A 13,877-nucleotide genomic window follows, 5' to 3' on the forward strand; every position below is an offset into this window, starting at 1 on the left:
ATTTTTGGATTGGGTTGTTTGTTTTTTTGCTATTGAGCTGCATGAGCTGTTTATAAATTTTGGAGATTAATCCTTTGTCAGTTGCTTCATTTGCAAATATTTTCTCCCATTCTGAGGGTTGTCTTTTGGTCTTGTTTATGGTTTCCTTTGCTGTGCAAAAGCTTTGAAGTTTCATTAGGTCCCATTTGTTTATCTTTGTTTTTATTTCCATTTCTCTAGGAGGTGGGTCCAAAAGGATCTTGCTGTGATTTATGTCATAGAGTGTTCTGCCTATGTTTTCCTCTAAGAGTTTGATAGTTTCTGGCCTTACATTTAGGGCTTTAATCCATTTTGAGCTTATTTTTGTGTATGGTGTTAGGGAATGATCTAATCTCATACTTTTACATGTCCCTATCCAGTTTTCCCAGCACCACTTATTGAAGAGGCTGTCCTTTCTCCACTGTACATTCCTGCCTCCTTTATCAAAGATAAGTTGACCATATGTGTGTGGGTTTATCTCTGGGCTTTCTATCCTGTTCCATTGATCTATCTTTCTGTTTTTGTGCCAGTACCACACTGTCTTGATTACTGTAGCTTTGTAGTATAGTCTGAAGTCAGGGAGCCTGATTCCTCCAGCTCCGTTTTTCGTTCTCAAGATTGCTTTGGCTATTTGGGGTCTTTTGTTTTTCCAAACAAATTTTGAAATTTTTTGTTCTAGTTCTGTGAAAAATGCCAGTGGTAATTTGATAGGGATTGCATTGAATCTGTAGATTGCTTTTGGTAGTACAGTCATTTTCACAATATTGATTCTTCCAATCCAGGAGCATGGTATATCTCTCCATCTATTTGTATCATCTTTAATTTCTTTCATCAGTGTCTTATAATTTTCTGCATACAGGTCTTTTGTCTCCTTAGGTAGGTTTATTCCTAGATCTTTTATTCTTTTTGTTGCAATGGTAAATGGGAGTGTTTTCTTGATTTCACTTTCAGATTTTTCATCATTAGTGTACAGGAATGCCAGAGATTTCTGTGCATTAATTTTGTATCCTGCTACTTTACCAAATTCATTGATTAGCTCTAGTAGTCTTCTGGTAGCATCTTTAAGATTCTCTATGTATAGTATCATGTCATCTGCAAACAGTGACATCTTTACTTCTTTTTTTCCAATTTGGATTCCTTTTATTTCCTTTTCTCCTCAGATTGCTGTGGATAAAACTTCCAAAACTAAGTTGAATAAGAGTGTTGAGAGTGGGTAGCCTTGTCTTGTTCCTGATCTTAGTGGAAAAGATTTCAGTTTTTCACCTTTGAGGACTATGTTGGCTGTGCGTTTGTCATATATGGCCTTTATTATGTTGAGGGAAGTTCCCTCTATGCCTACTTTCTGCAGGGTTTTTATCATAAATCCGTGTTGAATTTTGTCGAAAGCTTTCTCTGCATCTATTGAGATGATCATATGGTTTTTCTCCTTCAATTTGTTAATATGGTGTATCACATTGAATGATTTGCGTATATTGAAGAATCCTTGCATTCCTGGAATAAACCCCACTTGATCATGGTGTATGATCCTTTTAATGTGCTGTTGGATTCTGTTTGCTAGTATTTTGTTGAGGATTTTTGCATCTATGTTCATCAGTGATATTGGCCTGTAGTTTTCTTTCTTTGTGACATCCTTGTCTGGTTTTGGTATCAAGGTAATGGTGGCCTCGTAGAATGAGTTTGGGAGTGCTCCTTCCTCTGCTATATTTTGGAAGAGTTTGAGAAGGATAGGTGTTAGCTCTTCTCTAAATGTTTGATAGAATTCACCTGTGAAGCCATCTGGTCCTGAGCTTTTGTTTGTTGGAAGATTTTTTATCACAGTTTCAATTTCAGTGCTTGTGATTGGTCTCTTCATATTTTCTATTTCTTCCTGATTCAGTCTTGGCAGGTTTTGCATTTCTTAGAATTTGTCCATTTCTTCCAGGTTGTCCATTTTATTGGCATAGAGTTGCTTGTAGTAATCTCTCATGATCTTTTGTATTTCTGCAGTCTCAGTTGTTACTTCTCCTTTTTCATTTCTAATTCTATTGATTTGAGTCTTCTCCCTTTTTTTCTTGATGAGTCTGGCTAATGGTTTATCAATTTTGTTTACCTTGTCAAAGAACCAGCTTTTAGTTTTATTGATCTTTGCTATCATTTCCTTCATTTCTTTTTCATTTATTTCTGATCTGATCTTTATGATTTCTTTCCTTCTGCTAACTTTGGGGTTTTTTGTTCTTCTTTCTCTAATTGCTTTAGGTGCAGGGTCAGGTTGTTTACTCGAGATGTTTCCTGTTTCTTAAGGTGGGATTGTATTGCTATAAACTTCCCCCTTAGAATTGCCTTTGCTGCATCCCATAAGTTTTGGGTCGTCATGTCTCCATTGTCATTTGTTTCTAGGTATTTTTTAATTTCCTCTTTGATTTCTTCAGTGATCACTTTGTTATTGAGTAGTGTATTGTTTAGCCTCCATGTGTTTGTATTTTTTACAGATCTTTTCCTGTAATTGATGTCTAGTCTCATAGCATTGTGGTCGGAAAAGTTACTTGATACAATTTCAATTTTCTTAAATTTACCAAGGCTTGATTTGTGACCCAAGATATGATCTATCCTGGAGAATGTTCCATGAGCACTTGAGAAAAATGTGTATTCTGTTGCTTTTGGATGGAATGTCCTATAAATATCAATTAAGTCCATCTTGTTTAATGTATCATTTAAAGCTTGTGTTTCCTTATTTATTTTCATTTTGGATGATCTGTCCATTGGTGAAAGTGGGGTGTTAAAGTCCCATACTATGAGTGTGTTACTGTCGATTTCTCCTTTTATGGCTGTTAGTATTTGCCTTATGTATTGAGGTGCTCCTATGTTTGGTGCATAAATATTTACAATTGTTATATCTTCTTCTTGGATCGATCCCTTGATCATTATGTAGTGTCCTTCTTTGTCTCTTCTAATAGTCTTTATTTTAAAGTCTATTTTGTCTGATATGAGAATTGCTACTCCAGCATTCTTTTGATTTCCATTTGCATGGAATATCTTTTTCCATCCCCTTGCTTTCAATCTGTATGTGTCTATAGGTCTGAAGTGGGTCTCTTGTAGACAGCATATATATGGGTCTTGTTTTTGTATCCAGTCAGCCACTCTGTGTCTTTTGGTGGGAGCATTTAGTCCATTTACATTTAAGGTAATTATTGATATGTATGTTCCTATTCCCATTCCCTTAATTGTTTTGGGTTCGTTATTGTAGGTCTTTCCCTTCTGTTGTGTTTCTTGCCTAGAGAAGTTCCGTTAGCATTTGTTGTAAAGCTGGCTTGGTGGTGCTGAACTCTCTCATCTTTTGCTTGTCTGTAAACGTTTTAATTTCTCCATCAAATCTGAATGAGATCCTTGCTGGGTAGAGTAATCTTGGTTGCAAGTTTTTCTCCTTCATAACTTTAATTATGTCCTGCCACTCCCTTCTGGCTTGTAGAGCTTCTGCTGAGAGGTCAGCTGTTAACCTGATGGGGATTACCTTGTGTGTTATTTGTTGTTTTTGCCTTGCTGCTTTTAATATGATTTCTTTGTGTTTATTTTTTGACAGTTTGATTAATATGTGTCTTGGCGTATTTCTCTTTGGATTTATTCTGTATGGGACTCTCTGTGCCTCCTGGACTTGATTAACTATTTCCTTTCCTATATTAGGGAAGTTTTCAACTATAATCTCTTCAAATATTTTCTCAGTCCCTTTCTTTTTCTCTTCTTCTTCTGGAACCCCTATAATTCGAATGTTGGTGCGTTTAATCTTGTCCCAGAGGTCTCTGAGACTGTCCTCTGTTCTTTTCATTCTTTTTTCTTTATTTTGCTCTGCAGCAGTTATTTCCACTATTTTATCTTCCACCTCACTTATCCGTTCTTCTGCCTCAGTTATTCTGCTATTGATCCCATCTAGAGTATTTTTCATTCCATTTATTGTGTTTTTAATTGATGCTTGATTCATCTTTAGTTCCTCTAGGTCCTTGTTAACTGTTTCTTGCATTTTGTCTATTCTATTTCCAAGATTTTGGATCATGGATATAGAATCTTGGATCATCTTTACTATCATTATTCAGAATTCTTTTTCAGGTAGACTGCCTATTACCTCTTCATTTGTTAGGTCTGGTGGGTTTTTATCTTGCTCCTTCACCTGCTGTGTGTTTTTCTGTCTTCTCATTTTGCTTATCTTCCTGTGTTTGGGGTCTCCTTTTTGCAGGCTGCAGATTCGTAGTTCCCATTGTTTTTGGTGTCTGTCCCCAGTGGCTATGGTTGTTTCAGTAGGTTGTTTAGGCTTCCTGGTGGGGTGACTAGTGCCTGTGTTCTGGTGGATGAGGCTCGATCTTGTCTTTCTGGTGGGCAGGCCCACCTCTGGTGGTGTGTTTTGGGGTGCCTGTGGCCTTATTCTGTTTTTAGGCAGCCTCTCTGCTAATGGGTGGGGCTGTGTTCCTGTCTTGCTAGTTGCTTGCCATAGGGTGACCAGCACTGTAGCTTGCTGGTCGTTGAGTGAAGCTGGGTGCTGGTGTTGAGATGGAGATCTCTGGGAGATTTTCCTGCTTGATATTATGTGGAGCTGGGAGGTCTCTTGTGGACCCGTGTCCTGAAGTTGGCTCTCCCACTTCAGAGGCACAGCACTGACTGCTGGCTGCAGCACCAAGAGCCTTTCTTCTACCCTCTTCGGTAGCTCCAGACTTTTTCCCTGGACTCCCTCCGGGCTAGCCACGGTGCACCAACCCCTTCAGGCTCTCTTCCTGCCGCCAGCCCCAGTCCTCTTCCTGCGCTCCGACCCAAACCCGATCTGCGGTTTATTTTTTTATACGTACCATTTACCTTGTGAGTTTTGCTAGTAAAGTCAGTATTTTAGAGACCCATCAGCCCTGGATAAAGTGATAACTTTAATTTCTGAACCTGCAGAATTGAGAACAAGACCCGTTGGTAACATCTCCAAAGTACAGAGGTCCTTCAGAGTCTTAAATAAATAGCATTACTATTTATGAGAGGAATTATTAATCAAACTTTTTACACCGCTGTACAAAAATTTTGTAGAATTTATTAGGAATTTCAGAAAAACAAGCTTCAGTACTATAGCTATTACATAATTTGAATAATAAAATACCTTATTTTATTTTTAAATACAATGACTTTATTTCCAGTAGCATTCTCATTAAAAACAATGAAGTATTTTCATTTATTAAAAATGTATTTATCAATAAAAACATAATAAAGTATAATTTGTAACATTAATGTAAACTAGTCAATTTATCTCCATTACCCATGTTATGATTTACCTTTATTTTATGGTTATAGTGTTTTAATAATTAACAAATGTATAAATATATGATACATTTACAGGAGATTCTCAAAAATAATGATGTTACTATTATATTTCATCGGTGTTTTCTCTGTGATCTGGATCAAACATCAGGATGGATTGGTCCTTGGCTGGCTGTTCTGTAACATAATTTCAGAATATTCTTTACCTGTAGTATTCATAGACTTTAAGGTAAAATCTGTAAGATGGATCTCCTTACAGATTACAGACTTTAATAAAACTAAACTCACAATTCAATTTCTCAAATGCTACATATACATCAGTCTCAATATGGTGACTACCATTTTATATAAGGCATCATACTAATCATAATAGTCCATAATCTTTACTCTTTGGTAAGATGTGCTTAAGAGGTGCTTTTAAAAATCATAATCTGCTATGTAAATGGTCAAAATTTAATAATTTCATTTTCTACAGGAGACACTTGGAGCCCATATAATACCCTAGGAATAGTTTAACAACCTATTGGGCTGAGGAAGTTGCTTGGGAAGGTAACTGTTAAAAATTCATTAATTTATTTCATTTAAAAAAGTAAATACAATATTCCAAACTAAAAATTCTGCTTCTAAGATTCCTAGTTTTTACATTGAAAAATCATGGTAGGTGTCTAGAGGATGCCCTGCAGTAACTCTATTATCCTATACTGTTTGCATTTTGTCTCTATTATAATGCACACTACTTCAGGAAAGGAAAGTGTTTTCCTCTTTCTAGTCCTAGCCTGGCACATGGAGAACTCAGGTAATATCTGTTCAACAAATAAAAAGAGACAAATACAATAGTTTTTACACAAAAAAAAAAAAACCAGGCTGCTATGGTTTGCCAAAAAGAAGAAATTCTAAATTTTGGCTAAGACAAAGTTTGGGCTGAATAAGCCCATCTAAAGGGGCTGACACTGAAGTCAAGTCTTAAAGAATAGTAGGAGAGAGACATTTATGAGCAAGTCCTGTGAGGCAGTGGGAGCAGTGTGGGCCGTGGAAGCTGCAAGAAGTTCCAGGGAGACCTGCCTGTTATTCAAGAGTGTGTAAATTATGAGCTGTGGAGCAACTGGAGATGAGGGTGAAAAGGTCTTGAATGTAGTTCTTTGGAGATTTAATCTTTTAGGTGATGTGTAACTAATGAGGTTGGGTTTTAAGAGAGAGAGTGATATGTCCACATTTGTGCTTTAAAAAGATTACTCTGGTAGTGGTGGTGTGAAAGATGCAGTGGAGCAAGCAAACAAGGAGGCTGTTGAAATGGTCTAGATGAGACACGATGAATTCTTAAACTAAGATACTATCAATAGAAATGGAGAGGAGTGCATGGATTTGAGATGCACTTTATTATTAACAGGATTTATTGACTAGGGGTAAGGGAGAATGAGAAGCCTGGATGAGATACAAATTTCTCTCTGGGAAATTTCTATATGATGGTGTCATTAATTGAAATAAGAATTGTAAAAGGTAGAACAGATTTTGGGGGGAAAATGGGAAACTGTAAGCCCTAGTTCACCACTGAACAGTTCTGACACTTGAGAAAATTACTTGATGTCTTTAGCTGAGAAGATTAAACAGAAGAATATGTGTGACACAATTTGGCACAGTGCTTGTCAAGGATATGAACCCAGTAAGTGTGAGTTTCCTTCCTTCTAATTATATCTCAACAATGTTCAGTTGCCACAAATAGTATTAATTGATTAAATATTAACACTCAGTAAAGGGCTTTGGAAGAACTCTAGAAACAGTTGTGCTTTTATGGAGTATAAAAAGGTCAGAATATTAAAAAAAAGTTTCAGTTTCAAATAAATCTCTGCATTTTATTGCAGTCTGAAAAATGTGGATAATTTATATATTCAAAGCCCATGTATAAAAAATCATAAAATCTCAACCAATATTTTCAAGTATTTAGTATGTGCAAGTTTCTATGAAGTAGGCAGATAAGTGAAAAATAACCTCTCAGATTATAGTTCTAAAGAAGATTATTCACATATAAACACAACTAACAAAACTGCATACGGAGAGGGCAGAGTCAAGATGGCATACCAGGAGGATGCAGAATTTGCATCTGCTCAGAACTAGGGCACCTACCAGGCACAGATGGGGGACCATGGACACTTAAGGGGATGGGAGGAACCCCCAGTGACTGGTTGTTTCAATTATAGTTTTATTTCTCCTAATATATTTTTTATCTTTCTAATTTTATTTTGTTTTTTATTCTTTGATATTGTACTGTTCCTTTTTTTCTTTCTTTCTTTCTTTCTTTTTTTTTTTTTTACTGCTCAGTGAAGCTTGAGGGATCTTGGTTCCCAGGCCGGAGGTCGAGCTCGAACTCCTGTGGTGGGAACTCCAAGTCCAAACTGCTGGACTAACAGAGAACCTCAGACCCCAGGGAATATCAATCGGAGTGAGGCCTCCTGGAGGTCCTCAACTCAGCACCAAGACCTGGCTCTATCCAACTGCCTGCAAACTCCAGCACTAGATGTCACAGGCCAAACAACCAGTAAGACAGGAATACAGCTCCACCCATCAAAACAAAACAAAAGAAACAACAAAAAATATGTTACAGATGAAGGAGCAAGGTAAAAATCAACAATACCAAATAAATGAAGATGAAAGAAGCAACTTTCCTGAAAAAGAATTCGGAGTAATGATAGTAAAGATGATCCAAAATCTCAGAAAGAGAATGGCGAAAATAAAAGAAACATTTAACAAGGATCCAGGAGAACTAAAGAACAAACAAACAAACAGTGATGGACAACAAAATTACTGAAATTAAAAATACTCTAGAAGAAATCAATAGCAGAATAACAGAGGTAGAAGAACGGATAAGTGACCTGGAAGAAAAAATGGTAGAAATAACTGTCAGGGAGCAGAATAAAGAAAAAAGAATGAAAAGAATTGGGACACTCTCAGAGACTTCTGGGACAACATTAAACACACCAACATTCGAATTACAGGGGTCCCAGGAGAAGAGGAGAAAAAGAAAGGGTCTGAGAAAATATTTGAAGAGATTATAGTCAAAAACTTCCCTAACATGGGAAAGGAAATAATCAGTCAAGTCCAGGAAGTGCAGAGAGTCCTATACAGGATAAACCAAAAGAGAAACACGCCAAGACACATAGTAATCAAACTATCAAAAATTAAATACAAAGAAAAAATATTAAAAGCAGCAAGGGAAAAGCAACAAATGACATACAAGGGCATCCCCATAAGGTTAACAGGTGATTTTTCAGCAGAAACTCTGCAAGCCAGAAGGGAGTGGCAGGACATATTTAAAGTGATGAAGGGGGAAAACCTACAAGCAAGATTACTCTACCCAGCAAGGATCACATTCAGATTCAATGGAGAAATTGAAACCTTTACAGATAAACAAAAGTTAAGAGAATTAGGCACCACCAAACCAGCTTTACAACAAATGCTAAAGGAACTTCTCTAGGTAGGAAACACAAGAGAAGGAAAAGACCCACAACAACAACCCCAAACAACTAAGAAAATGGTAATAGGAACCTACACATCAATCATCACCTTAAATGTAAACGGATTACATGCTCCAACCAAAAGATATAGACTGGCTGAATGGATACAAAAACAAGACCGATACATATGCTGTCTACAAGAGACCCACTTCAGACCTAGGGACACATACAGACTGAAAGTGAGGGGATGGAAAAAGATATTCCATGCAAATGGAAATCAAAAGAAAACTGGAGTAGCAATTCTCATATCAGACAAAATAGACTTTAAAATAAAGACTATTAGAAGAGACAAAGAAGGACACTACATAATGATCAAGGGATCAATCCAAGAAGAAGATAAAACAATTGTAAATATTTATGCACCCAACATAGGAGCACCTCTATACATAAGGCAAATGCTAACAGCCATAAAAGGGGAAATCGACAGTAACACAATCATAGTAGGGGACTTTAACACCCCCTTTCACCAATGGAGAGATCAACCAACATGAAAATAAATAAGGAAACACAAACTTTAAATGACACATTAAACCAGATGGACTTAATTGATATTTATAGGACATTCCATCCAAAAAAACAGAATACACTTTCTTTTCAAGTGCTCATGGACATTCTCTGGGATAGACCATAACATGGGTCACAAATGAAGCCATGGTAAATTTAAGAAAATTGAAATCATATCAAGTAACTCTTCTTACCACATGTTATAAGACTAGATACCAATTAAAGGTAAAAATGTGTAAAAAATACAAACACATGGAGGCTAAACAATACACTACTTAATAACCAAGAGATCATTGAAGAAATCAAAGAGGAAATCAAAAAATACCTAGAAACAAATAACAGTGAAAACACGACAACCCAAAACCTATGGGATGCAGCAAAAGCAGTACTAAGAGGGAAATTTATAGCAATACAATCCTACCTCAAGAAACAAGAAACATCTCAAATAAACAACATAACCTTACACCTAAAGCAATTAGGGAAAGAAGAACAATAAAGAACCCAAAATTAGCAGAATGAAAGAAATCATAAATATCAGATCAGAAATAAATGAAAAAGAAATGAAGGAAAAAATTGCAAAGATGAATAAAACGAAAAGCTGGTTCTTTGAGGAGGTAAACAATATTGATAAACCATTAGCCAGACTCATCAAGAAAAAAACGGAAAGATTCAAATCAATAGAATTAGAAATGAAAAAGGAGAAGTTACAACTGACACTGGAGGAATGCAAAGGATCATGAGAGATTACTACAAACAACTCTATGCCAATAAAATGGACAACCTGGAAGAAATGTACAAATTCTTAGAAAAGCACAACCTTCTGAGACTGAACCAGGAAGAAAGAGAAAATGTAAACAGACCAACCACAAGCACTGAAATTGAGACTGTGATTAAAAATCTTCCAAGGGCTTCCCTGGTGGCGCAGTGGTTGAGAATCTGCCTGCTAATGCAGGGGACACGGGTTCAAGCCCTGGTCTGGGAAGATCCCACATGCCGCAGAGCAACTAGGCCCATGAGCCACAACTACTGAGCCTGCGCGTCTGGAGCCTGTGCTCCAAAATAAGAGGGGCCGCGATAGTGAGAGGCTCGCGCACCGTGATGAAGAGTGGCCCCCGCTTGCCACAACTAGAGAAAGCCCTAGTACAGAAACGAAGACCCAACACAGCAAAAATAAATAAATTAATTAAAAAGAAAAGGTATAAAAACAGTAAAATATAAATATTAAAAAAAAAATCTTCCAAAAAACAAAAGCCCAGGACCAGATGGCTTCCCAGGTGAATTCTATCAAACATTTAGAAAAGAGCTAACACCTATCCTTCTCAAATTCTTCCAAAATATAACGGAGGGAGGAACACTCTCAGACTCATTCTACGAGGCCACAATCACCCTGATACCAAAACCAGACAAAGATGTCACAAAGAAAGAAAACTACAGGCCAATATCACTGATGAACATAGATGCAAAAATCCTCAACAAAATACTAGCAAACAGAATCCAACGACACATTAAAAGGATCATACACCATGATCAAGTGGGGCTTAGCCCAGGAATGAAAGGATTCTTCAATATATGCAAATCAATCAATGTGATAAACCATATTATCAAAATGAAGGATGATATGATCATCTCAATAGATGCAGAAAAAGCTTTTGACAAAATTCAACACCCATGTATGATAAAAACCCTCCTGGAAGTAGGCATAGAGGGAACTTATGTCAACATAATAAAGGCCATATATGAGAGACACACAGCCAACATCATTCTCAATGGTGAAAAACTGAAACCATTTCCACTAAGATCAGGAACAAGACCACTATTATTCAACATAGTTTTTGGAAGTTTTAGCCACAGCAATCAGAGAAAAAAAAAGCAATACAAAGAATCCAAATCAGAAAAGAGGAAGTAAAGCTGTCACTGTTTGCAGATGACATGATATTATACATAGAGAATCCTAAAGATGTTAGCAGAAAACTACTAGAGCTAATCACTCAATTTGTTAAAGTAGCAGGATACAAAATTAATGCACAGAAATCTCTGGCATTTCTATGCACTAAGGATGAAAAATCTGGAAGAGAAATTAAGGAAACAATCTCATTTACCACTGCAACAAAAAGAATAAAATACCTAGGAATACCTAGGAATAAACCTACCTAAGGAGATAAAAGACCTGTATGCAGAAAACTATAAGGCACTGATGAAAGAAATTAAAGATGATACAAACAGATGGAGAGATATACCATGTTCTTGGATTGGAAGAATCAACATTGTGAAAATGACTGTACTACCCAAAGTAATCTAAAGATTCAATGCAATTCCTATCAAACTACAAATGGCATTTTTCACAGAACTAGAACAAAGATTTCTCAATTTGTATGGAAACACAAAAGACCCCGAATAGCCAAAGCAATCTTGAGAAAGAAAAACGGAGCCCGAGGAATCAGGCTCCCTGACTTCAGAATATACTACAAAGCTACAGTAATCACACTGTATGGTACTGGCACAAAAACAGAAATATAGATCAATGAAAGAGCATAGAAAGTCCAGAGATAAACCCACACACATATGGTCACCTCATCTTTGATAAAGGAGTCAAGAATATACAGTGGAGAAAAGACAGCCTCTTCAATAAGTGGTTCTGGGAAAACTGGACAGGTACATGTAAAAGAATGTAGTTAGAACACTCCCTAACACCATACACAAAAATAAGCTCAAAATGGATTAAAGACCTAAATGTAAGGGCAGACACTCTAAAACTCTTAGCAGAAAACGTAGGCAGAACACTCTATGACATTAATCACAGCAAGATCCTTTTTGACCCACCTCCTAGAGTAATGGAAATAAAAACAAAAATAAACAAATGGGACCTAATGAAACTTTAAAGCTTTTGCACAGCAAAGGAAACTATAAACAAGACCAAAAGCCAACCCTCCGAATGGGAGAAAATATTTGCAAATGAAGCAACTGACAGAGGATTAACCTCCAAAATTTACAAGCAGCTCATGCAACTCAGTATCAAAAAAACAAACAACCCAATCCAGAAATGGGCAGAAGACCTAAATAGACATTTCTCCAAAGAAGATATACAGATGGCCAACAAGCACATGAAGGAATGCTCAACATCATTAATCATTAGAGTAATGCAAATCAAAACTACAATGTAGTATCACCTCACACCCATCAGAATGGCTACCATCAAAAAATCTACAAACGATAAATTGTGGAGAGGGTGTGGAGAAAAGGGAAACCCCTTGCACTGTTGGTGGGAATGTAAATTGATACAGCACTATGGAGAACAGTATGGAAGTTCCTTAAGTAAGTAAAAATAGAAATACCATACGACCCAGCAATCTCACTACTGGGCATATACCCTGAGAAAACCATAATTCAAAAGGAGTCATGTACCACAATGTTCATTGCAGCTCTGTTTATGATAGCCAGGACAGGGAAGCAACCTAAGTGTCCATTGACAGATGAATGGATAAAGCTGTTGTACATATATACAATGGAATATTACTCAGCCATAAAAAGAAATGAAATTGAGTTTTTTATAGTGAGATTGATGGACCTAGAGTCTGTCATACAGAGTGACGTGAGTCAGAAAGAGAAAAACAAATACCATATGCTAACACATATATAATGGAATCTAAAAAAAAAAAAAAAAGGTTGTGATGAACCTAGGAGCCAGGACAGGAATAAAGACACAGATATAGAGAATGGACTTGAGGACACAGGGAGGGGGAAAGGTAAGTTGGGACAAAGTTAGAGAGTAACATTGACACATATACACTGTCACGTGTAAAATAGATAGCTAGTGGGAAGTAGCTGCATAGCACAGGGAGATCAGCTCTGTGCTTTGTGACCGAGTTTGTAAACTTATCCCACCTAGAGGGGTGGGATAGGGAAGGTGAGAGGGAGATGCTAGTGGGGGGAGATATGGGGATATATGTATACATATAGCTGATTCACTTTGTTATACAGCAGAAACTAACACAACATTGTAAAGCAATTATACTCCAATAAAGATGTTAAAAAAAGTGCATACGGAGTATATGCATAAAAACAGAAATACTACAGTAATAAGTTCAGAGGAGGGTGAGAGTATCAGCTGGATCAGTCACAGGAGACTTCATGGGAGAACTAACATTAAGTTGGAGGTTTGATGGTTGTACCTGAATAGCAGAGCAAATATATAGTGTAGATAGGAATTGGGCATGAACATAAGTGAAGTATGAGAAAAGCATGAAGGCAGAACAGAGTATTGCAAACTGCTTCCAGCTAAACACTCTAAATGTGTTTGGCTGGAATGGAAGATTGATACTGTAAGAGGAAAGGCAGGTGGGACTACAAATTGTTAGAATAATTCTTACTTTTTAGAAGGGAAAGTTACACTTTGCATGTAAATTTCATGTAAGTACTTTCTGGAATGTTACTTCTTTTTGAGACAATTTAAACTTATTAAGATAATCATTATGGTGGCAATAATAGTAATAATTCAGCTTAACATGTATTTAGCATATATTATGTTACAGGCTCTGTTTTAAGTGTTTTACATGGGTGATTATCTCACATAATCCTCACAGGTACCCC

At 36.7% G+C, this 13,877-nt stretch overlaps 1 protein-coding gene across 1 annotated transcript in view; it reads right to left on the reverse strand.

Annotated features, from left to right (window-relative positions):
• Nucleotides 1-7,589: 7,589 nt before the first annotated feature.
• CEP126 (centrosomal protein 126) overlaps nt 7,590-13,877 on the reverse strand; it is a gene marked incomplete at both ends in the record, with an annotated part of 101,227 nt that continues 94,939 nt past the window's right edge. The window contains 1 exon segment of the mRNA XM_079707861.1: nt 7,590-7,675. Within this exon segment, the coding sequence (XP_079563987.1) occupies nt 7,590-7,675 (86 nt within the window).

The sequence above is a fragment of the Hyperoodon ampullatus genome (assembly GCF_949752795.1).
Source record: "Hyperoodon ampullatus genome assembly, chromosome: 7".
Lineage (NCBI taxonomy): Eukaryota > Metazoa > Chordata > Mammalia > Artiodactyla > Ziphiidae > Hyperoodon > Hyperoodon ampullatus.